Source organism: Oncorhynchus clarkii, chromosome 31 (genome assembly GCF_045791955.1).
Source record: "Oncorhynchus clarkii lewisi isolate Uvic-CL-2024 chromosome 31, UVic_Ocla_1.0, whole genome shotgun sequence".
Classification (NCBI taxonomy): domain Eukaryota; kingdom Metazoa; phylum Chordata; class Actinopteri; order Salmoniformes; family Salmonidae; genus Oncorhynchus; species Oncorhynchus clarkii.
Genome location: NC_092177.1, coordinates 8,860,503 through 8,886,390, shown reverse-complemented (window position 1 = coordinate 8,886,390; position 25,888 = coordinate 8,860,503). Strand labels below are relative to the sequence as shown.

The 25,888-nt window shown below is 41.3% G+C and overlaps 1 protein-coding gene across 1 annotated transcript in view; it reads left to right on the top strand.

Annotated features, from left to right (window-relative positions):
- LOC139391194 (histone-lysine N-methyltransferase, H3 lysine-36 specific-like) overlaps positions 1-25,489 on the top strand; it is a 66,888-nt gene extending 41,399 nt beyond the window's left edge. The window contains exons 19-20 of the mRNA XM_071138798.1: positions 20,309-20,519; positions 22,056-25,489. Of these exons, the coding sequence (XP_070994899.1) occupies positions 20,309-20,519; positions 22,056-22,600 (756 nt within the window). The 3' untranslated portion in view covers positions 22,601-25,489. The remainder of the gene's footprint in view (positions 1-20,308; positions 20,520-22,055) is intronic.
- The last annotated feature ends 399 nt before the right edge of the window (positions 25,490-25,888 follow it).

Genomic DNA, 25,888 nt, shown 5'->3' with positions numbered 1-25,888 from the left:
AGACTGGTGAATATAGCAGACTGGTGAATATAGCAGTCTAAAGGTAGACTGGTGAATATAGCAGACTGGTGAATATAGCAGTCTAAAGGCAGACTGGTGAATATAGGAGTCTAAAGGCAGACTGGTGAATATAGCAGACTGGTGAATATAGCAGTCTAAAGGCAGACTGGTGAATATAGCAGACTGGTGAATATAGGAGTCTAAAGGTAGACTGGTGAATATAGCAGTCTACAGGCAGACTGGTGAATATAGCAGACTGGTGAATATAGCAGTCTAAAGGCAGACTGGTGAATATAGCAGTCTAAATGTAGACTGGTGAATATAGCAGTCTAAATGTAGACTGGTGAATATAGCAGACTGGTGAATATAGCAGTCTAAAGGCAGACTGGTGAATATAGCAGACTACAGGCAGACTGGTGAATATAGCAGACTGGTGAATATAGCAGTCTAAAGGCAGACTGGTGAATATAGCAGTCTAAATGTAGACTGGTGAATATAGCAGTCTAAATGTAGACTGGTGAATATAGCAGACTGGTGAATATAGCAGTCTAAAGGCAGACTGGTGAATATAGCAGTCTAAAGGCAGACTGGTGAATATAGCAGACTGGTGAATATAGCAGTCTAAAGGCAGACTGGTGAATATAGCAGTCTAAATGTAGACTGGTGAATATAGCAGTCTAAAGGTAGACTGGTGAATATAGCAGACTAAATGTAGACTGGTGAATATAGCAGTCTAAAGGTAGACTGGTGAATATAGCAGTCTAAAGGCAGACTGGTGAATATAGCAGTCTACAGGCAGACTGGTGAATATAGCAGACTGGTGAATATAGCAGACTGGTGAATATAGCAGTCTAAAGGCAGACTGGTGAATATAGCAGTCTAAAGGCAGACTGGTGAATATAGCAGACTGGTGAATATAGCAGTCTAAAGGCAGACTGGTGAATATAGCAGTCTAAAGGCAGACTGGTGAATATAGCAGTCTAAAGGTAGACTGGTGAATATAGCAGACTGGTGAATATAGCAGTCTAAAGGCAGACTGGTGAATATAGCAGTCTAAAGGTAGACTGGTGAATATAGCAGACTACAGGCAGACTGGTGAATATAGCAGACTGGTGAATATAGCAGTCTAAAGGCAGACTGGTGAATATAGCAGTCTACAGGCAGACTGGTGAATATAGCAGTCTAAAGGCAGACTGGTGAATATAGCAGTCTAAAGGCAGACTGGTGAATATAGCAGTCTAAAGGTAGACTGGTGAATATAGGAGTCTAAAGGCAGACTGGTGAATATAGCAGTCTATAGGCAGACTGGTGAATATAGCAGTCTATAGGCAGACTGGTGAATATAGCAGACTAAAGGTAGACTGGTGAATATAGCAGACTAAAGGTAGACTGGTGAATATAGCAGTCTATAGGCAGACTGGTGAATATAGCAGACTGGTGAATATAGCAGTCTAAAGGCAGACTGGTGAATATAGCAGACTAAAGGTAGACTGGTGAATATAGCAGACTAAAGGCAGACTGGTGAATATAGCAGACTGGTGAATATAGCAGTCTAAAGGCAGACTGGTGAATATAGCAGTCTAAAGGCAGACTGGTGAATATAGCAGTCTAAAGGCAGACTGGTGAATATAGCAGTCTATAGGCAGACTGGTGAATATAGCAGACTAAAGGTAGACTGGTGAATATAGCAGACTAAAGGTAGACTGGTGAATATAGCAGACTAAAGGTAGACTGGTGAATATAGCAGACTAAAGGTAGACTGGTGAATATAGCAGTCTATAGGCAGACTGGTGAATATAGCAGACTAAAGGTAGACTGGTGAATATAGCAGACTAAAGGTAGACTGGTGAATATAGCAGACTAAAGGTAGACTGGTGAATATAGCAGTCTAAAGGTAGACTGGTGAATATAGCAGACTGGGGAATATAGCAGTCTAAAGGTAGACTGGTGAATATAGCAGTCTAAAGGCAGACTGGTGAATATAGCAGACTAAAGGCAGACTGGTGAATATAGCAGACTAAAGGCAGACTGGTGAATATAGCAGTCTAAAGGTAGACTGGTGAATATAGCAGACTGGTGAATATAGCAGACTGGTGAATATAGCAGACTGGTGAATATAGCAGACTGGTGAATATAGCAGACTGGTGAATATAGCAGTCTAAATGTAGACTGGTGAATATAGCAGTCTACAGGCAGACTGGTGAATATAGCAGACTAAAGGCAGACTGGTGAATATAGCAGACTAAAGGCAGACTGGTGAATATAGCAGTCTAAAGGCAGACTGGTGAATATAGCAGTCTAAAGGCAGACTGGTGAATATAGCAGACTGGTGAATATAGCAGTCTAAAGGCAGACTGGTGAATATAGCAGACTGGTGAATATAGCAGTCTAAATGTAGACTGGTGAATATAGCAGTCTAAAGGCAGACTGGTGAATATAGCAGTCTAAAGGTAGACTGGTGAATATAGCAGTCTAAAGGCAGACTGGTGAATATAGCAGTCTAAAGGTAGACTGGTGAATATAGCAGACTGGTGAATATAGCAGTCTAAAGGCAGACTGGTGAATATATTAGTCTAAAGGCAGTCTGGTGAATATAGCAGACTGGTGAATATAGCAGACTGGTGAATATATTAGTCTAAAGGCAGACTGGTGAATATAGCAGACTAAAGGCAGACTGGTGAATATATTAGTCTAAAGGCAGACTGGTGAATATAGCAGTCTAAAGGCAGACTGGTGAATATAGCAGTCTAAAGGTAGACTGGTGAATATAGCAGTCTAAAGGCAGACTGGTGAATATATTAGTCTAAAGGCAGACTGGTGAATATAGCAGTCTAAAGGCAGACTGGTGAATATAGCAGTCTAAAGGTAGACTGGTGAATATAGCAGTCTAAAGGCAGACTGGTGAATATATTAGTCTAAAGGCAGACTGGTGAATATAGCAGTCTAAAGGCAGACTGGTGAATATAGCAGTCTAAAGGTAGACTGGTGAATATAGCAGTCTAAAGGTAGACTGGTGAATATAGCAGTCTAAAGGTAGACTGGTGAATATATTAGTCTAAAGGCAGACTGGTGAATATAGCAGACTGGTGAATATAGCAGACTAAAGGCAGACTGGTGAATATAGCAGACTGGTGAATATAGCAGACTAAAGGCAGACTGGTGAATATAGCAGACTGGTGAATATAGCAGACTAAAGGCAGACTGGTGAATATAGCAGTCTAAAGGCAGACTGGTGAATATAGCAGTCTAAAGGTAGACTGGTGAATATAGCAGTCTAAAGGCAGACTGGTGAATATATTAGTCTAAAGGCAGACTGGTGAATATAGCAGTCTAAAGGCAGACTGGTGAATATAGCAGTCTAAAGGTAGACTGGTGAATATAGCAGTCTAAAGGTAGACTGGTGAATATAGCAGTCTAAAGGTAGACTGGTGAATATATTAGTCTAAAGGCAGACTGGTGAATATAGCAGACTGGTGAATATAGCAGACTAAAGGCAGACTGGTGAATATAGCAGACTGGTGAATATAGCAGACTAAAGGCAGACTGGTGAATATAGCAGACTGGTGAATATAGCAGACTAAAGGCAGACTGGTGAATATAGCAGTCTAAAGGCAGACTGGTGAATATAGCAGACTGGTGAATATAGCAGACTGGTGAATATAGCAGACTAAAGGCAGACTGGTGAATATAGCAGACTGGTGAATATAGCAGACTAAAGGCAGACTGGTGAATATAGCAGTCTACAGGCAGACTGGTGAATATAGCAGTCTACAGGCAGACTGGTGAATATAGCAGTCTAAAGGCAGACTGGTGAATATATTAGTCTAAAGGCAGACTGGTGAATATAGCAGTCTAAAGGCAGACTGGTGAATATAGCAGTCTAAAGGTAGACTGGTGAATATAGCAGTCTAAAGGTAGACTGGTGAATATAGCAGTCTAAAGGTAGACTGGTGAATATATTAGTCTAAAGGCAGACTGGTGAATATAGCAGACTGGTGAATATAGCAGACTAAAGGCAGACTGGTGAATATAGCAGACTGGTGAATATAGCAGACTAAAGGCAGACTGGTGAATATAGCAGACTGGTGAATATAGCAGACTAAAGGCAGACTGGTGAATATAGCAGTCTAAAGGCAGACTGGTGAATATAGCAGTCTAAAGGTAGACTGGTGAATATAGCAGACTAAAGGCAGACTGGTGAATATAGCAGACTGGTGAATATAGCAGACTGGTGAATATAGCAGACTAAAGGCAGACTGGTGAATATAGCAGACTGGTGAATATAGCAGACTAAAGGCAGACTGGTGAATATAGCAGTCTAAAGGCAGACTGGTGAATATAGCAGTCTAAATGTAGACTGGTGAATATAGCAGACTAAAGGCAGACTGGTGAATATAGCAGTCTACAGGCAGACTGGTGAATATAGCAGTCTACAGGCAGACTGGTGAATATAGCAGACTACAGGCAGACTGGTGAATATAGCAGACTGGTGAATATAGCAGTCTAAATGTAGACTGGTGAATATAGCAGTCTAAATGTAGACTGGTGAATATAGCAGACTGGTGAATATAGCAGTCTAAAGGCAGACTGGTGAATATAGCAGTCTAAAGGCAGACTGGTGAATATAGCAGACTGGTGAATATAGCAGTCTAAAGGCAGACTGGTGAATATAGCAGTCTAAATGTAGACTGGTGAATATAGCAGACTAAATGTAGACTGGTGAATATAGCAGTCTAAAGGTAGACTGGTGAATATAGCAGTCTAAAGGCAGACTGGTGAATATAGCAGTCTACAGGCAGACTGGTGAATATAGCAGACTGGTGATTATAGCAGACTGGTGAATATAGCAGTCTAAAGGCAGACTGGTGAATATAGCAGTCTAAAGGCAGACTGGTGAATATAGCAGACTGGTGAATATAGCAGTCTAAAGGCAGACTGGTGAATATAGCAGTCTAAAGGCAGACTGGTGAATATAGCAGTCTAAAGGTAGACTGGTGAATATAGCAGATTGGTGAATATAGCAGTCTAAAGGCAGACTGGTGAATATAGCAGTCTAAAGGTAGACTGGTGAATATAGCAGACTACAGGCAGACTGGTGAATATAGCAGACTGGTGAATATAGCAGTCTAAAGGCAGACTGGTGAATATAGCAGTCTACAGGCAGACTGGTGAATATAGCAGTCTAAAGGCAGACTGGTGAATATAGCAGTCTAAAGGTAGACTGGTGAATATAGGAGTCTAAAGGCAGACTGGTGAATATAGCAGTCTAAAGGTAGACTGGTGAATATAGCAGTCTATAGGCAGACTGGTGAATATAGCAGACTAAAGGTAGACTGGTGAATATAGCAGACTAAAGGTAGACTGGTGAATATAGCAGACTAAAGGCAGACTGGTGAATATAGCAGACTGGTGAATATAGCAGTCTAAAGGCAGACTGGTGATTATAGCAGACTAAAGGTAGACTGGTGAATATAGCAGACTAAAGGCAGACTGGTGAATATGGCAGACTGGTGAATATAGCAGTCTAAAGGCAGACTGGTGAATATAGCAGTCTAAAGGCAGACTGGTGAATATAGCAGTCTATAGGCAGACTGGTGAATATAGCAGACTAAAGGTAGACTGGTGAATATAGCAGACTAAAGGTAGACTGGTGAATATAGCAGACTAAAGGTAGACTGGTGAATATAGCAGACTAAAGGTAGACTGGTGAATATAGCAGTCTATAGGCAGACTGGTGAATATAGCATACTAAAGGTAGACTGGTGAATATAGCAGACTAAAGGTAGACTGGTGAATATAGCAGACTAAAGGTAGACTGGTGAATATAGCAGTCTAAAGGTAGACTGGTGAATATAGCAGACTGGGGAATATAGCAGTCTAAAGGTAGACTGGTGAATATAGCAGTCTAAAGGCAGACTGGTGAATATAGGAGTCTAAAGGCAGACTGGTGAATATAGCAGACTAAAGGCAGACTGGTGAATATAGCAGTCTAAAGGTAGACTGGTGAATATAGCAGACTGGTGAATATAGCAGACTGGTGAATATAGCAGACTGGTGAATATAGCAGACTGGTGAATATAGCAGACTGGTGAATATAGCAGACTGGTGAATATAGCAGACTGGTGAATATAGCAGACTGGTGAATATAGCAGTCTAAAGGTAGACTGGTGAATATAGCAGTCTAAAGGTAGACTGGTGAATATAGCAGTCTAAAGGCAGACTGGTGAATATAGCAGACTGGTGAATATAGCAGACTGGTGAATATAGCAGACTGGTGAATATAGCAGTCTAAATGTAGACTGGTGAATATAGCAGTCTAAAGGCAGACTGGTGAATATAGCAGTCTACAGGCAGACTGGTGAATATAGCAGACTAAAGGCAGACTGGTGAATATAGCAGACTAAAGGCAGACTGGTGAATATAGCAGTCTAAAGGCAGACTGGTGAATATAGCAGTCTAAAGGCAGACTGGTGAATATAGCAGACTGGTGAATATAGCAGTCTAAAGGCAGACTGGTGAATATAGCAGACTGGTGAATATAGCAGTCTAAATGTAGACTGGTGAATATAGCAGTCTAAAGGCAGACTGGTGAATATGGCAGTCTAAAGGTAGACTGGTGAATATAGCAGTCTAAAGGCAGACTGGTGAATATAGCAGTCTAAAGGTAGACTGGTGAATATAGCAGACTGGTGAATATAGCAGTCTAAAGGCAGACTGGTGAATATAGCAGACTGGTGAATATAGCAGACTAAAGGCAGACTGGTGAATATAGCAGTCTAAAGGCAGACTGGTGAATATAGCAGTCTAAAGGCAGACTGGTGAATATAGCAGTCTAAAGGTAGACTGGTGAATATAGCAGTCTAAAGGCAGACTGGTGAATATATTAGTCTAAAGGCAGACTGGTGAATATAGCAGTCTAAAGGCAGACTGGTGAATATAGCAGTCTAAAGGTAGACTGGTGAATATAGCAGTCTAAAGGTAGACTGGTGAATATATTAGTCTAAAGGCAGAATGGTGAATATAGCAGACTGGTGAATATAGCAGACTAAAGGCAGACTGGTGAATATAGCAGACTGGTGAATATAGCAGACTAAAGGCAGACTGGTGAATATAGCAGACTGGTGAATATAGCTGACTAAAGGCAGACTGGTGAATATAGCAGACTGGTGAATATAGCAGACTAAAGGCAGACTGGTGAATATAGCAGTCTAAAGGCAGACTGGTGAATATAGCAGTCTAAAGGTAGACTGGTGAATATAGCAGACTAAAGGCAGACTGGTGAATATAGCAGACTGGTGAATATAGCAGACTGGTGAATATAGCAGACTAAAGGCAGACTGGTGAATATAGCAGACTGGTGAATATAGCAGACTAAAGGCAGACTGGTGAATATAGCAGTCTACAGGCAGACTGGTGAATATAGCAGTCTACAGGCAGACTGGTGAATATAGCAGTCTAAAGGCAGACTGGTGAATATAGCAGTCTAAAGGCAGACTGGTGAATATAGCAGTCTAAATGTAGACTGGTGAATATAGCAGACTAAAGGCAGACTGGTGAATATAGCAGTCTACAGGCAGACTGGTGAATATAGCAGTCTACAGGCAGACTGGTGAATATAGCAGTCTAAAGGCAGACTGGTGAATATAGCAGTCTAAATGTAGACTGGTGAATATAGCAGTCTAAATGTAGACTGGTGAATATAGCAGACTGGTGAATATAGCAGTCTAAAGGCAGACTGGTGAATATAGCAGTCTAAAGGCAGACTGGTGAATATAGCAGACTGGTGAATATAGCAGTCTAAAGGCAGACTGGTGAATATAGCAGTCTAAATGTAGACTGGTGAATATAGCAGTCTAAAGGTAGACTGGTGAATATAGCAGACTAAATGTAGACTGGTGAATATAGCAGTCTAAAGGTAGACTGGTGAATATAGCAGTCTAAAGGCAGACTGGTGAATATAGCAGTCTACAGGCAGACTGGTGAATATAGCAGACTGGTGAATATAGCAGTCTAAAGGCAGACTGGTGAATATAGCAGTCTAAAGGCAGACTGGTGAATATAGCAGTCTAAAGGTAGACTGGTGAATATAGCAGACTGGTGAATATAGCAGTCTAAAGGCAGACTGGTGAATATAGCAGACTACAGGCAGACTGGTGAATATAGCAGACTGGTGAATATAGCAGTCTAAAGGCAGACTGGTGAATATAGCAGTCTAAAGGCAGACTGGTGAATATAGCAGTCTAAAGGTAGACTGGTGAATATAGCAGACTGGTGAATATAGCAGTCTAAAGGCAGACTGGTGAATATAGCAGACTACAGGCAGACTGGTGAATATAGCAGACTGGTGAATATAGCAGTCTAAAGGCAGACTGGTGAATATAGCAGTCTACAGGCAGACTGGTGAATATAGCAGTCTAAAGGCAGACTGGTGAATATAGCAGTCTAAAGGTAGACTGGTGAATATAGGAGTCTAAAGGCAGACTGGTGAATATAGCAGTCTAAAGGTAGACTGGTGAATATAGCAGTCTATAGGCAGACTGGTGAATATAGCAGACTAAAGGTAGACTGGTGAATATAGCAGACTAAAGGTAGACTGGTGAATATAGCAGACTAAAGGCAGACTGGTGAATATAGCAGACTGGTGAATATAGCAGTCTAAAGGCAGACTGGTGAATATAGCAGACTAAAGGTAGACTGGTGAATATAGCAGACTAAAGGCAGACTGGTGAATATAGCAGACTGGTGAATATAGCAGACTGGTGAATATAGCAGACTGGTGAATATAGCAGTCTAAAGGTAGACTGGTGAATATAGCAGTCTAAAGGTAGACTGGTGAATATAGCAGTCTAAAGGCAGACTGGTGAATATAGCAGACTGGTGAATATAGCAGACTGGTGAATATAGCAGACTGGTGAATATAGCAGTCTAAAGGCAGACTGGTGAATATAGCAGTCTAAATGTAGACTGGTGAATATAGCAGTCTAAAGGTAGACTGGTGAATATAGCAGACTAAATGTAGACTGGTGAATATAGCAGTCTAAAGGTAGACTGGTGAATATAGCAGTCTAAAGGCAGACTGGTGAATATAGCAGACTGGTGAATATAGCAGTCTAAAGGCAGACTGGTGAATATAGCAGTCTAAAGGCAGACTGGTGAATATAGCAGACTGGTGAATATAGCAGTCTAAAGGCAGACTGGTGAATATAGCAGTCTAAAGGCAGACTGGTGAATATAGCAGTCTAAAGGTAGACTGGTGAATATAGCAGACTGGTGAATATAGCAGTCTAAAGGCAGACTGGTGAATATAGCAGTCTAAAGGTAGACTGGTGAATATAGCAGACTACAGGCAGACTGGTGAATATAGCAGACTGGTGAATATAGCAGTCTAAAGGCAGACTGGTGAATATAGCAGTCTACAGGCAGACTGGTGAATATAGCAGTCTACAGGCAGACTGGTGAATATAGCAGTCTAAAGGTAGACTGGTGAATATAGGAGTCTAAAGGCAGACTGGTGAATATAGCAGTCTAAAGGTAGACTGGTGAATATAGCAGTCTATAGGCAGACTGGTGAATATAGCAGACTAAAGGTAGACTGGTGAATATAGCAGACTAAAGGTAGACTGGTGAATATAGCAGACTAAAGGCAGACTGGTGAATATAGCAGACTGGTGAATATAGCAGTCTAAAGGCAGACTGGTGAATATAGCAGACTAAAGGTAGACTGGTGAATATAGCAGACTAAAGGCAGACTGGTGAATATAGCAGACTGGTGAATATAGCAGACTGGTGAATATAGCAGACTGGTGAATATAGCAGTCTAAAGGTAGACTGGTGAATATAGCAGTCTAAAGGTAGACTGGTGAATATAGCAGTCTAAAGGCAGACTGGTGAATATAGCAGACTGGTGAATATAGCAGACTGGTGAATATAGCAGACTGGTGAATATAGCAGTCTAAATGTAGACTGGTGAATATAGCAGTCTAAAGGCAGACTGGTGAATATAGCAGTCTACAGGCAGACTGGTGAATATAGCAGACTAAAGGCAGACTGGTGAATATAGCAGACTAAAGGCAGACTGGTGAATATAGCAGTCTAAAGGCAGACTGGTGAATATAGCAGTCTAAAGGCAGACTGGTGAATATAGCAGACTGGTGAATATAGCAGTCTAAAGGCAGACTGGTGAATATAGCAGACTGGTGAATATAGCAGTCTAAATGTAGACTGGTGAATATAGCAGTCTAAAGGCAGACTGGTGAATATAGCAGTCTAAAGGTAGACTGGTGAATATAGCAGTCTAAAGGCAGACTGGTGAATATAGCAGTCTAAAGGTAGACTGGTGAATATAGCAGACTGGTGAATATAGCAGTCTAAAGGCAGACTGGTGAATATAGCAGACTGGTGAATATAGCAGACTGGTGAATATATTAGTCTAAAGGCAGACTGGTGAATATAGCAGACTAAAGGCAGACTGGTGAATATATTAGTCTAAAGGCAGACTGGTGAATATAGCAGTCTAAAGGCAGACTGGTGAATATAGCAGTCTAAAGGTAGACTGGTGAATATAGCAGTCTAAAGGCAGACTGGTGAATATATTAGTCTAAAGGCAGACTGGTGAATATAGCAGTCTAAAGGCAGACTGGTGAATATAGCAGTCTAAAGGTAGACTGGTGAATATAGCAGTCTAAAGGCAGACTGGTGAATATATTAGTCTAAAGGCAGACTGGTGAATATAGCAGTCTAAAGGCAGACTGGTGAATATAGCAGTCTAAAGGTAGACTGGTGAATATAGCAGTCTAAAGGTAGACTGGTGAATATATTAGTCTAAAGGCAGAATGGTGAATATAGCAGACTGGTGAATATAGCAGACTAAAGGCAGACTGGTGAATATAGCAGACTGGTGAATATAGCAGACTAAAGGCAGACTGGTGAATATAGCAGACTGGTGAATATAGCTGACTAAAGGCAGACTGGTGAATATAGCAGACTGGTGAATATAGCAGACTAAAGGCAGACTGGTGAATATAGCAGTCTAAAGGCAGACTGGTGAATATAGCAGTCTAAAGGTAGACTGGTGAATATAGCAGACTAAAGGCAGACTGGTGAATATAGCAGACTGGTGAATATAGCAGACTGGTGAATATAGCAGACTAAAGGCAGACTGGTGAATATAGCAGACTGGTGAATATAGCAGACTAAAGGCAGACTGGTGAATATAGCAGTCTACAGGCAGACTGGTGAATATAGCAGTCTACAGGCAGACTGGTGAATATAGCAGTCTAAAGGCAGACTGGTGAATATAGCAGTCTAAAGGCAGACTGGTGAATATAGCAGTCTAAATGTAGACTGGTGAATATAGCAGACTAAAGGCAGACTGGTGAATATAGCAGTCTACAGGCAGACTGGTGAATATAGCAGTCTACAGGCAGACTGGTGAATATAGCAGTCTAAAGGCAGACTGGTGAATATAGCAGTCTAAATGTAGACTGGTGAATATAGCAGTCTAAATGTAGACTGGTGAATATAGCAGACTGGTGAATATAGCAGTCTAAAGGCAGACTGGTGAATATAGCAGTCTAAAGGCAGACTGGTGAATATAGCAGACTGGTGAATATAGCAGTCTAAAGGCAGACTGGTGAATATAGCAGTCTAAATGTAGACTGGTGAATATAGCAGTCTAAAGGTAGACTGGTGAATATAGCAGACTAAATGTAGACTGGTGAATATAGCAGTCTAAAGGTAGACTGGTGAATATAGCAGTCTAAAGGCAGACTGGTGAATATAGCAGTCTACAGGCAGACTGGTGAATATAGCAGACTGGTGAATATAGCAGACTGGTGAATATAGCAGTCTAAAGGCAGACTGGTGAATATAGCAGTCTAAAGGCAGACTGGTGAATATAGCAGACTGGTGAATATAGCAGTCTAAAGGCAGACTGGTGAATATAGCAGTCTAAAGGCAGACTGGTGAATATAGCAGTCTAAAGGTAGACTGGTGAATATAGCAGACTGGTGAATATAGCAGTCTAAAGGCAGACTGGTGAATATAGCAGTCTAAAGGTAGACTGGTGAATATAGCAGACTACAGGCAGACTGGTGAATATAGCAGACTGGTGAATATAGCAGTCTAAAGGCAGACTGGTGAATATAGCAGTCTACAGGCAGACTGGTGAATATAGCAGTCTAAAGGCAGACTGGTGAATATAGCAGTCTAAAGGTAGACTGGTGAATATAGGAGTCTAAAGGCAGACTGGTGAATATAGCAGTCTAAAGGTAGACTGGTGAATATAGCAGTCTATAGGCAGACTGGTGAATATAGCAGACTAAAGGTAGACTGGTGAATATAGCAGACTAAAGGTAGACTGGTGAATATAGCAGACTAAAGGCAGACTGGTGAATATAGCAGACTGGTGAATATAGCAGTCTAAAGGCAGACTGGTGAATATAGCAGACTAAAGGTAGACTGGTGAATATAGCAGACTAAAGGCAGACTGGTGAATATAGCAGACTGGTGAATATAGCAGACTGGTGAATATAGCAGACTGGTGAATATAGCAGTCTAAAGGTAGACTGGTGAATATAGCAGTCTAAAGGTAGACTGGTGAATATAGCAGTCTAAAGGTAGACTGGTGAATATAGCAGACTGGTGAATATAGCAGTCTAAAGGCAGACTGGTGAATATAGCAGTCTAAAGGTAGACTGGTGAATATAGCAGACTGGTGAATATAGCAGTCTAAAGGCAGACTGGTGAATATAGCAGTCTAAAGGTAGACTGGTGAATATAGCAGACTACAGGCAGACTGGTGAATATAGCAGACTGGTGAATATAGCAGTCTAAAGGCAGACTGGTGAATATAGCAGTCTACAGGCAGACTGGTGAATATAGCAGTCTAAAGGCAGACTGGTGAATATAGCAGTCTAAAGGTAGACTGGTGAATATAGGAGTCTAAAGGCAGACTGGTGAATATAGCAGTCTAAAGGTAGACTGGTGAATATAGCAGTCTATAGGCAGACTGGTGAATATAGCAGACTAAAGGTAGACTGGTGAATATAGCAGACTAAAGGTAGACTGGTGAATATAGCAGACTAAAGGCAGACTGGTGAATATAGCAGACTGGTGAATATAGCAGTCTAAAGGCAGACTGGTGAATATAGCAGACTAAAGGTAGACTGGTGAATATAGCAGACTAAAGGCAGACTGGTGAATATAGCAGACTGGTGAATATAGCAGACTGGTGAATATAGCAGACTGGTGAATATAGCAGTCTAAAGGTAGACTGGTGAATATAGCAGTCTAAAGGTAGACTGGTGAATATAGCAGTCTAAAGGCAGACTGGTGAATATAGCAGACTGGTGAATATAGCAGACTGGTGAATATAGCAGACTGGTGAATATAGCAGTCTAAATGTAGACTGGTGAATATAGCAGTCTAAAGGCAGACTGGTGAATATAGCAGTCTACAGGCAGACTGGTGAATATAGCAGACTAAAGGCAGACTGGTGAATATAGCAGACTAAAGGCAGACTGGTGAATATAGCAGTCTAAAGGCAGACTGGTGAATATAGCAGACTGGTGAATATAGCAGTCTAAAGGCAGACTGGTGAATATAGCAGACTGGTGAATATAGCAGTCTAAAGGCAGACTGGTGAATATAGCAGACTGGTGAATATAGCAGTCTAAATGTAGACTGGTGAATATAGCAGTCTAAAGGCAGACTGGTGAATATAGCAGTCTAAAGGTAGACTGGTGAATATAGCAGTCTAAAGGCAGACTGGTGAATATAGCAGTCTAAAGGTAGACTGGTGAATATAGCAGACTGGTGAATATAGCAGTCTAAAGGCAGACTGGTGAATATATTAGTCTAAAGGCAGACTGGTGAATATAGCAGACTGGTGAATATAGCAGACTGGTGAATATATTAGTCTAAAGGCAGACTGGTGAATATAGCAGACTAAAGGCAGACTGGTGAATATATTAGTCTAAAGGCAGACTGGTGAATATAGCAGTCTAAAGGCAGACTGGTGAATATAGCAGTCTAAAGGTAGACTGGTGAATATAGCAGTCTAAAGGCAGACTGGTGAATATATTAGTCTAAAGGCAGACTGGTGAATATAGCAGTCTAAAGGCAGACTGGTGAATATAGCAGTCTAAAGGTAGACTGGTGAATATAGCAGTCTAAAGGCAGACTGGTGAATATATTAGTCTAAAGGCAGACTGGTGAATATAGCAGTCTAAAGGCAGACTGGTGAATATAGCAGTCTAAAGGTAGACTGGTGAATATAGCAGTCTAAAGGTAGACTGGTGAATATATTAGTCTAAAGGCAGACTGGTGAATATAGCAGACTGGTGAATATAGCAGACTAAAGGCAGACTGGTGAATATAGCAGACTGGTGAATATAGCAGACTAAAGGCAGACTGGTGAATATAGCAGTCTACAGGCAGACTGGTGAATATAGCAGTCTACAGGCAGACTGGTGAATATAGCAGTCTAAAGGCAGACTGGTGAATATAGCAGTCTAAAGGCAGACTGGTGAATATAGCAGTCTAAATGTAGACTGGTGAATATAGCAGACTAAAGGCAGACTGGTGAATATAGCAGTCTACAGGCAGACTGGTGAATATAGCAGTCTACAGGCAGACTGGTGAATATAGCAGACTAAAGGCAGACTGGTGAATATAGCAGACTGGTGAATATAGCAGTCTAAAGGCAGACTGGTGAATATAGCAGACTAAAGGTAGACTGGTGAATATAGCAGACTAAAGGCAGACTGGTGAATATAGCAGACTGGTGAATATAGCAGTCTAAAGGCAGACTGGTGAATATAGCAGTCTAAAGGCAGACTGGTGAATATAGCAGTCTATAGGCAGACTGGTGAATATAGCAGACTAAAGGTAGACTGGTGAATATAGCAGACTAAAGGTAGACTGGTGAATATAGCAGACTAAAGGTAGACTGGTGAATATAGCAGACTAAAGGTAGACTGGTGAATATAGCAGTCTATAGGCAGACTGGTGAATATAGCAGACTAAAGGTAGACTGGTGAATATAGCAGACTAAAGGTAGACTGGTGAATATAGCAGACTAAAGGTAGACTGGTGAATATAGCAGTCTAAAGGCAGACTGGTGAATATAGGAGTCTAAAGGTAGACTGGTGAATATAGCAGACTGGGGAATATAGCAGTCTAAAGGTAGACTGGTGAATATAGCAGTCTAAAGGCAGACTGGTGAATATAGGAGTCTAAAGGCAGACTGGTGAATATAGCAGACTAAAGGCAGACTGGTGAATATAGCAGTCTAAAGGTAGACTGGTGAATATAGCAGACTGGTGAATATAGCAGACTGGTGAATATAGCAGACTGGTGAATATAGCAGACTGGTGAATATAGCAGACTGGTGAATATAGCAGACTGGTGAATATAGCAGACTGGTGAATATAGCAGTCTAAAGGTAGACTGGTGAATATAGCAGTCTAAAGGTAGACTGGTGAATATAGCAGTCTAAAGGCAGACTGGTGAATATAGCAGACTGGTGAATATAGCAGACTGGTGAATATAGCAGACTGGTGAATATAGCAGTCTAAATGTAGACTGGTGAATATAGCAGTCTACAGGCAGACTGGTGAATATAGCAGACTAAAGGCAGACTGGTGAATATAGCAGACTAAAGGCAGACTGGTGAATATAGCAGTCTAAAGGCAGACTGGTGAATATAGCAGTCTAAAGGCAGACTGGTGAATATAGCAGTCTAAATGTAGACTGGTGAATATAGCAGACTAAAGGCAGACTGGTGAATATAGCAGTCTACAGGCAGACTGGTGAATATAGCAGTCTACAGGCAGACTGGTGAATATAGCAGACTACAGGCAGACTGGTGAATATAGCAGACTGGTGAATATAGCAGTCTAAAGGCAGACTGGTGAATATAGCAGTCTAAATGTAGACTGGTGAATATAGCAGTCTAAATGTAGACTGGTGAATATAGCAGACTGGTGAATATAGCAGTCTAAAGGCAGACTGGTGAATATAGCAGTCTAAAGGCAGACTGGTGAATATAGCAGACTGGTGAATATAGCAGTCTAAAGGCAGACTGGTGAATATAGCAGTCTAAATGTAGACTGGTGAATATAGCAGTCTAAAGGTAGACTGGTGAATATAGCAGTCTAAAGGCAGACTGGTGAATATAGCAGTCTACAGGCAGACTGGTGAATATAGCAGACTGGTGAATATAGCAGACTGGTGAATATAGCAGTCTAAAGGCAGACTGGTGAATATAGCAGACTGGTGAATATAGCAGTCTAAAGGCAGACTGGTGAATATAGCAGTCTAAAGGCAGACTGGTGAATATAGCAGTCTAAAGGTAGACTGGTGAATATAGCAGACTGGTGAATATAGCAGTCTAAAGGCAGACTGGTGAATATAGCAGTCTAAAGGTAGACTGGTGAATATAGCAGACTACAGGCAGACTGGTGAATATAGCAGACTGGTGAATATAGCAGTCTAAAGGCAGACTGGTGAATATAGCAGTCTACAGGCAGACTGGTGAATATAGCAGTCTAAAGGCAGACTGGTGAATATAGCAGTCTAAAGGTAGACTGGTGAATATAGGAGTCTAAAGGCAGACTGGTGAATATAGCAGTCTAAAGGTAGACTGGTGAATATAGCAGTCTAAAGGTAGACTGGTGAATATAGCAGTCTATAGGCAGACTGGTGAATATAGCAGACTAAAGGTAGACTGGTGAATATAGCAGACTAAAGGTAGACTGGTGAATATAGCAGACTAAAGGTAGACTGGTGAATATAGCAGTCTAAAGGTAGACTGGTGAATATAGCAGACTGGGGAATATAGCAGTCTAAAGGTAGACTGGTGAATATAGCAGTCTAAAGGCAGACTGGTGAATATAGGAGTCTAAAGGCAGACTGGTGAATATAGCAGACTAAAGGCAGACTGGTGAATATAGCAGTCTAAAGGTAGACTGGTGAATATAGCAGACTGGTGAATATAGCAGACTGGTGAATATAGCAGACTGGTGAATATAGCAGACTGGTGAATATAGCAGACTGGTGAATATAGCAGTCTAAAGGTAGACTGGTGAATATAGCAGTCTAAAGGTAGACTGGTGAATATAGCAGTCTAAAGGCAGACTGGTGAATATAGCAGACTGGTGAATATAGCAGACTGGTGAATATAGCAGACTGGTGAATATAGCAGTCTAAATGTAGACTGGTGAATATAGCAGTCTACAGGCAGACTGGTGAATATAGCAGACTAAAGGCAGACTGGTGAATATAGCAGACTAAAGGCAGACTGGTGAATATAGCAGTCTAAAGGCAGACTGGTGAATATAGCAGTCTAAAGGCAGACTGGTGAATATAGCAGACTGGTGAATATAGCAGTCTAAAGGCAGACTGGTGAATATAGCAGACTGGTGAATATAGCAGTCTAAATGTAGACTGGTGAATATAGCAGTCTAAAGGCAGACTGGTGAATATAGCAGTCTAAAGGTAGACTGGTGAATATAGCAGTCTAAAGGCAGACTGGTGAATATAGCAGTCTAAAGGTAGACTGGTGAATATAGCAGACTGGTGAATATAGCAGTCTAAAGGCAGACTGGTGAATATATTAGTCTAAAGGCAGACTGGTGAATATAGCAGTCTAAAGGTAGACTGGTGAATATAGCAGTCTAAATGTAGACTGGTGAATATAGCAGACTAAAGGTAGACTGGTGAATATAGCAGACTGGTGAATATAGCAGTCTAAAGGTAGACTGGTGAATATAGCAGTCTAAAGGTAGACTGGTGAATATAGCAGACTGGTGAATATAGCAGTCTAAAGGCAGACTGGTGAATATATTAGTCTAAAGGCAGACTGGTGAATATAGCAGTCTAAAGGTAGACTGGTGAATATAGCAGTCTAAATGTAGACTGGTGAATATAGCAGACTAAAGGTAGACTGGTGAATATAGCAGACTGGTGAATATAGCAGTCTAAAGGTAGACTGGTGAATATAGCAGTCTAAAGGTAGACTGGTGAATATAGCAGACTGGTGAATATAGCAGTCTAAAGGCAGACTGGTGAATATAGCAGTCTATAGGCAGACTGGTGAATATAGCAGACTAAAGGTAGACTGGTGAATATAGCAGACTAAAGGTAGACTGGTGAATATAGCAGACTAAAGGTAGACTGGTGAATATAGCAGACTAAAGGTAGACTGGTGAATATAGCAGTCTATAGGCAGACTGGTGAATATAGCAGACTAAAGGTAGACTGGTGAATATAGCAGACTAAAGGTAGACTGGTGAATATAGCAGACTAAAGGTAGACTGGTGAATATAGCAGTCTAAAGGTAGACTGGTGAATATAGCAGACTGGGGAATATAGCAGTCTAAAGGTAGACTGGTGAATATAGCAGTCTAAAGGCAGACTGGTGAATATAGGATTCTAAAGGCAGACTGGTGAATATATAGGCAGACTGGTGAATATAGCAGTCTAAAGGTAGACTGGTGAATATAGCAGACTGGTGAATATAGCAGACTGGTGAATATAGCAGACTGGTGAATATAGCAGACTGGTGAATATAGCAGACTGGTGAATATAGCAGACTGGTGAATATAGCAGTCTAAAGGTAGACTGGTGAATATAGCAGTCTAAAGGTAGACTGGTGAATATAGCAGTCTAAAGGCAGACTGGTGAATATAGCAGACTGGTGAATATAGCAGACTGGTGAATATAGCAGACTGGTGAATATAGCAGTCTAAATGTAGACTGGTGAATATAGCAGTCTACAGGCAGACTGGTGAATATAGCAGACTAAAGGCAGACTGGTGAATATAGCAGACTAAAGGCAGACTGGTGAATATAGCAGTCTAAAGGCAGACTGGTGAATATAGCAGTCTAAAGGCAGACTGGTGAATATAGCAGACTGGTGAATATAGCAGTCTAAAGGCAGACTGGTGAATGTAGCAGACTGGTGAATATAGCAGTCTAAATGTAGACTGGTGAATATAGCAGTCTAAAGGCAGACTGGTGAATATAGCAGTCTAAAGGTAGACTGGTGAATATAGCAGTCTAAAGGCAGACTGGTGAATATAGCAGTCTAAAGGTAGACTGGTGAATATAGCAGACTGGTGAATATAGCAGTCTAAAGGCAGACTGGTGAATATATTAGTCTAAAGGCAGACTGGTGAATATAGCAGTCTAAAGGTAGACTGGTGAATATAGCAGTCTAAATGTAGACTGGTGAATATAGCAGACTAAACGTAGACTGGTGAATATAGCAGACTGGTGAATATAGCAGTCTAAAGGTAGACTGGTGAATATAGCAGTCTAAAGGTATACTGGTGAATATAGCAGACTGGTGAATATAGCAGTCTAAAGGTAGACTGGTGAATATAGCAGACTGGTGAATATAGCAGACTAAAGGCAGACTGGTGAATATATTAGTCTAAAGGCAGACTGGTGAATATAGCAGTCTAAAGGCAGACTGGTGAATATAGCAGTCTAAAGGCAGACTGGTGAATATAGCAGTCTAAAGGCAGACTGGTGAATATAGCAGTCTAAAGGTAGACTGGTGAATATAGCAGTCTAAAGGCAGACTGGTTAATATAGCAGACTGGTGAATATAGCAGACTAAAGGCAGACTGGTGAATATAGCAGACTGGTGAATATAGCAGACTAAAGGCAGACTGGTGAATATAGCAGTCTAAAGGCAGACTGGTGAATATAGCAGTCTAAAGGTAGACTGGTGAATATAGCAGACTAAAGGCAGACTGGTGAATATAGCAGACTGGTGAATATAGCAGACTGGTGAATATAGCAGACTAAAGGCAGACTGGTGAATATAGCAGACTGGTGAATATAGCAGACTAAAGGCAGACTGGTGAATATAGCAGTCTACAGGCAGACTGGTGAATATAGCAGTCTACAGGCAGACTGGTGAATATAGCAGTCTAAAGGCAGACTGGTGAATATATTAGTCTAAAGGCAGACTGGTGAATATAGCAGACTGGTGAATATAGCAGACTAAAGGCAGACTGGTGAATATAGCAGTCTAAAGGCAGACTGGTGAATATAGCAGACTAAAGGCAGACTGGTGAATATAGCAGTCTAAAGGCAGACTGGTGAATATAGCAGTCTAAAGGCAGACTGGTGAATATAGCAGACTAAAGGCAGACTGGTGAATATAGCAGACTAAAGGCAGACTGGTGAATATAGCAGTCTAAAGGCAGACTGGTGAATATAGCAGTCTAAAGGCAGACTGGTGAATATAGCAGTCTAAAGTAATGACCTGTGTGTACGTGTGTTTGTCTCCCAGAACCAGCCATCTAAAGCACGGGAAGGAAGGGAACTAAAGGAGGGCAAGAAGAAGGTTCTGGTGAAGAGGAAGCCTCAGCAGGAAGTGACGAAGGAGAGGGAGGACGGGTGTTTCAGCTGTGGGGACGGAGGACAGATCGTGTCCTGTAAGAAGACAGGATGTCCCAAGGTCTACCACGCAGACTGTCTCAACCTGGCCAAGAGACCTGCAGGTGAGTGAAGGGGCGAGAAACCACCTCCTCCATGGAAGCTATTTGACACAAAATGGCTGTTATATTGCGTGTGATTGTTGTATGGGACTTGCCTAAGAGTTTGTAGTCTGTAGATTTTTGTGTTATTAGAACTCATCAACAAGGGATTTGGACATGGGGAGGGGGTGTAACTTCCCACTGGGCACTCCACGTAATTTCAATGTGGATAATTACGTAATATTAGTTTGAGACATTGATCAATTAGATTAAAACCTATATTCACCCACTCAAAAATACAGCCAAAATGTAGTTGAATTTCCAATGTGTTTATCACTATGCTTTCAACCATCTCAAAGCACAACCAGCTTTATATGATTACATAAGAATAAATATGTAGTTACTGTATTCTCAAAATGTGGCCGTAAATGTTTTACTCATTTGAAGGTAGAATTTTACATTAGTTTATTCTCATTAGATATTTATTCATTAGATATTCTCTGGTACTTTTGCATACTTTTTAGTCAGTAGTTATGAAAGTGCAGCATGTCATTGCTCTCTCACTTTACTGTGTGTGCGTCTTGCCAGCTGTCACTCAAATGGTGAGGGGCTGGAGCTAATTGGCTGAAACTCAAATTGCTTGGGTGCTGATCCACGTCATGTAGGAAATGATTTCAGAAAAAAAATCACATTCAAACTAGGGATTTCGTGGCTAATTCAGGTAAAACAGTAATTTTGCTAATAGATTATGCATGTATAAACTACACATTGACACATCCAGCTCAAAGCGTGAGGTTTTATAAAAATAAAAAAATACTTACTAGTTGCCAAAGCACCGGAGCATGTCTTTAACTAATATTGAATTGTGTTTGGTTGACAATGCAACCAAATATCAACATTTAAAGGACATATATCAACGTTTTGGAAAGTCATGAATCCAACATAGCATCTGTTAACTTTTTGAGAAGTTAATAGGCTATTTATTGTATTTTAAAAGTCATATTGAAATGCGTTGAGTTATCAACATTTTTGAAGGAGATGTCTCTCTTCTGCTTGGATAGTTCCATCTGTCTGGCCTTAATTCTTTCAACTTTCATTTTTTTGGTTGAGATGGAGATGTAAATTCAACACATCAAGTATTAATTTGTAGACCAACAGGAATTAAAGCCAGACCAAGTCGGTGGCACAGATGGAATTATACAGGCAGAAGATACATCTCCTTTAAATGGTCATATTTGGTTGCTTTGACAACCAAACACAATTCAATATCATTAAATATGAAATCAACCAGAGCTTGAAACCCTAGGCTTATTGTGTTGTCTATTTGTAGTTGATTTAGTACATCGGAGAAGGAAAGAAGTCATATTAGTCGTTTTTGCTTTTTGTTCAATCCTCAAATCTGGAGTTTCCTGAAGGACTGTAAGAATCTGTGGTTCAGGAATGTCAAATCAAATCAAATGTATTTGTCACATATACATGGTTAGCAGATGTTAATGCGAGTGTAGTGAAATGCTTGTGTTGAGCTCTATTGTAGCAGTGATTCTGTGTCTGTATTCTAAGGCCGTTGGGAGTGCCCCTGGCACCAGTGTGACATCTGCGGTCATGAGGCAGCCTCCTTCTGTGAGATGTGTCCCAGCTCCTTCTGCACGCAGCACCGTGAGGGCTTGCTCTTCATCTCTAAGATAGACGGGCGGCTCGCCTGCAACGATCACGACCCCTGTGGACCCGAGCCCCTGGAACCAGGGGAGATCAGGGAGTACGTACCTCCTGGGGGCATGCCTCTCACCCACCTCCAGGGTCAGGTCCCACCCAGGCCTGGTTCCACCACTGCTGGTTCTATCCCCTCCACAGTTGCCCCAGACCTGACCCAGGACTCGCTACTGCCCCCTACAGGGAGCTTGTTCCTCAACACCTCCCAGAACTCCAATACCTCCTCCTACGGACCCCCTAGCAGTCCCTACATGTCTGATAGTCAAATACTGCACTTCTCCCTTCCTTCTCCCCCCTCCTCCTACAAGGACGTGAAAAGAGGAGGAGGAGGAGGAGGATGGAGAGCTGGAAGACGGACAGGTGGGGGGATTAGAAGAGGATGCAGAGGAGGATGAAGAAGAGGAGGAAGGAGAGGCGATGGAGGTAGTTGAGGAGGAAGATGAGCAGTATGAGGGCAGACTAGGAGAGGAGGAAGGGGGAGATGTGTATGACACCTGGGGGGACTACATGGAGGAGGAGCCAGACGATGAGGGGGAGGTAGAGGGACAGGAGGAGGAGCCAGACGATGAGGGGGGGTTAGAGGGACAGGTGGAGGAGTGGGGGAGGGTGGAAGATGAAGAGAAATGAACTCTGTTTTACATCCCCCCCCCTTGTCTTCCATTCCTTCTTCCATCTATCCATCTCTTACAAAAATACTCTAGCTCTCATCTCTCTACTGACATTCTGATGGACAGACAATGAGAAAGAGATTGTCCTGGTGGTGCCAAGCGAAATACGAAGCTGCCTCTGTTCGCACTGCATTGCCTTCCTATGCCCAGCATAGCGTAGCACAGTGTGGGATATAAACTGGTGCTAAGGGGCTGGGAGGACTGCTCTGGTCCATCTGTTGATATGTTATTAGTATGTGCTCTGGTCAGCCTCTGGTCCATCTGTTGATATGTTATTAGTATGTGCTCTGGTCAGCCTCTGGTCCATCTGTTGATATGTTATTAGTGACTGGTGCTGTTTTTCTTCTCTCAAAGTTTTTTTTACATTTTTTTTTTTTACAATTGGAAAACAAAAAAGGATGGGCAGCCTCACTCAGCCACACCCTGACTATACCGGATCTGTTGCGTGTGTGACCATTGCGTCAACTAACGTCTTCAATGCCAAACTCTGAAGTAGAACATGGTTCTATTTGAGACACTCGATGCACAATCTCACGTCTCCTTATTGCTTTACATAAAGATACAACCCCACATGTTTGCTTGAAATGAGAAACCTGCAGATATTATTCAAAGATAACTTACTAGGTTTCCCTTTCAATTTGTGGATTATACACCGGAATGGAGACACACACATACACACACACACACACACATACACACACACACATACACACACACACACACACACACACCGTGTTTTGTATGACCTGGGTCAAAGTTCTCCAAAGGACCTCCTAAGAATGGGAACACGTATGTATGAGAAGGTAAAATAACAACCCACTGTTCATGTCCCAGGACAAACTAGCTAACAACAGCTATCCAACGTCCATTAACGTTTCCTGTGTATTTTCACCTGTCCCCAAATGAATATAGTTGGATCACAGTTGGTTTTGTTATTTTAACCTGCAAGTCATGATGGCGTCTGGTTCGAGTAGACAAAATCAACACGCCCACGATGGCGCACGCACGTGCGGGGCCGGTGGAGACATGATTAGGAGCTCGACCAGTTATCAAGAATAATGAACGATATGCTCTCAATGATCACTGATTATAAAACGGCATAAACAACTCTTGGTTTGGATATATACCTTTGTTACAAATCAACACAATCGGGAAATCTAAAGTGCATCTCTTGTAAACGGTAAAGAAAAAACACTTTTTGTCTCCAGCGAAAGATTATGATAAAACTCTCAATCCATAATTAAGATCCCAGATTGTCCATTATCTTAAGATGGTTTATGGCTGGACAAACAGAAACATTCCAAGAGTTCAGAACATCACTCCTGTTAGTTGTGCGCACATCAATGTTTTGACCTCCCTTTATGGCTTCACGTTATCGTTCCATCCACAGAATTAGAACAGATTCTAGTTCTATGATTCCATCACCATAGGTCATTCAACGATCACGTCTGGCAGGAAAATGTGTTGTCTGTTTGGGAGATGATGCGAAAGTTTATATTGTGAGTGAACGTGGTGTGGTGCATGTTTGAGTGCACGCACTTGTCTGCTGTTATAGAATCAAGCGATACTTGTCATGTATTGTCTCATGGCCTAAAGAACAGTGTTTTAGAGTTTTATAAAGTAGAGTTTTATACTTCTGAATTGACTGTTGTGGTGCTGTAAACATTTGAACACAAACCCCTTAGTATAGACTGCATCGTCTCGCTGGAAAGCTGGTTGACTGCATCACTAAAATACATGGTTTTTCACCTCTGTTGGTTAACTGAAGAGCCAAGCAGAATGTCTCATGTTTTCTGTCGTAACTAATGTTGATTCATCAGGCAGCTTTTCCAACAGGATGGTTTATCATCATAATGAAGCTGTGAAGCGTTCTGAAACGTCTCTACATTCTAGAAAGGTTGTTCTGAGACCTTCAGTTCATACATTTTGTGTAATGTTCTGCTGTATATGTTCGGCATTCAAACATGTAGCAGCACACTTCCAACGCACAAAACACACGGGTCCAGTTTGTTTGGTTGCTGGTTATGGTTAAATTCCATGAAATAACAAACCTTCCCATGAGTCTCATCTAATGCTTTGTAAATGAAATTAGAACATTTTCATGAATTTTACAATTGGTTAAATTGATGTTTTAGAATTAGAATGTCAACATGAGAATCACTGGACAATTGGCCTTACAATCCTGAATATTCAGACTTTTAAAACAATCAATTGGGTCCAACACATATCAACTAAATGAGAAAATGATGTACTGAATTCCCAAACAGAAGCACTACCATTTTTACATGGCTTGCCTAATAATGTGTCAACAAATATTTCTGTCTCACTCTTGACTTGACATCTAGGCAGAGAAATATATGTATGTTTTGGTTGGCTAGTTTTGTATGTATCAAACCTATATCTTTTCCTTTTTTTTGTGATGATGATGTTTGCCAACAGGTCTACTTTGAAAAGTTCTCTGGCCACTCCTGTTTTTTTTTTTTTTAAGAGAGATGAAACACAGAAATAGATTTTCTGAAGAAACAGGGGATATGTTTATTGCTGCCATGTTGAGAAGACTCATGAACTGAATTGTACTCCTTTGTGTATAATACATATTATAAGTAAAGTTTCACAATAGAACATTTTGTTTTTGTCATTTCTTTCAATGACTCACTTATCCTTTCCCTTTTGAAAAAAGAAAAGCAGATCAGCTGAAAATATTTGCCGATGTACTTATTTTAAAATGATTAAATTAATCATTATTAAAAGGACAAATGTGTCATTATAAACATTCCACTCAGTGGCGAACACTTCCTACAACTATCTGTCTCAGCGCAACCGCAACGGTTTGGAGAAGTCATATGCAAAGAGTGTGGATATACCGACAAGATACATGTCTCTCTGCCCTAACAATGGGAGTTGTTGTCCACAAAGCGACACGACGTGCTGTCTCTTTTTATGCATATTTGATGAGGGTTGTTGACGTCAACCGCCTGTATTCAATGGCGACAGACGCTATCCTACGAGCCTCAT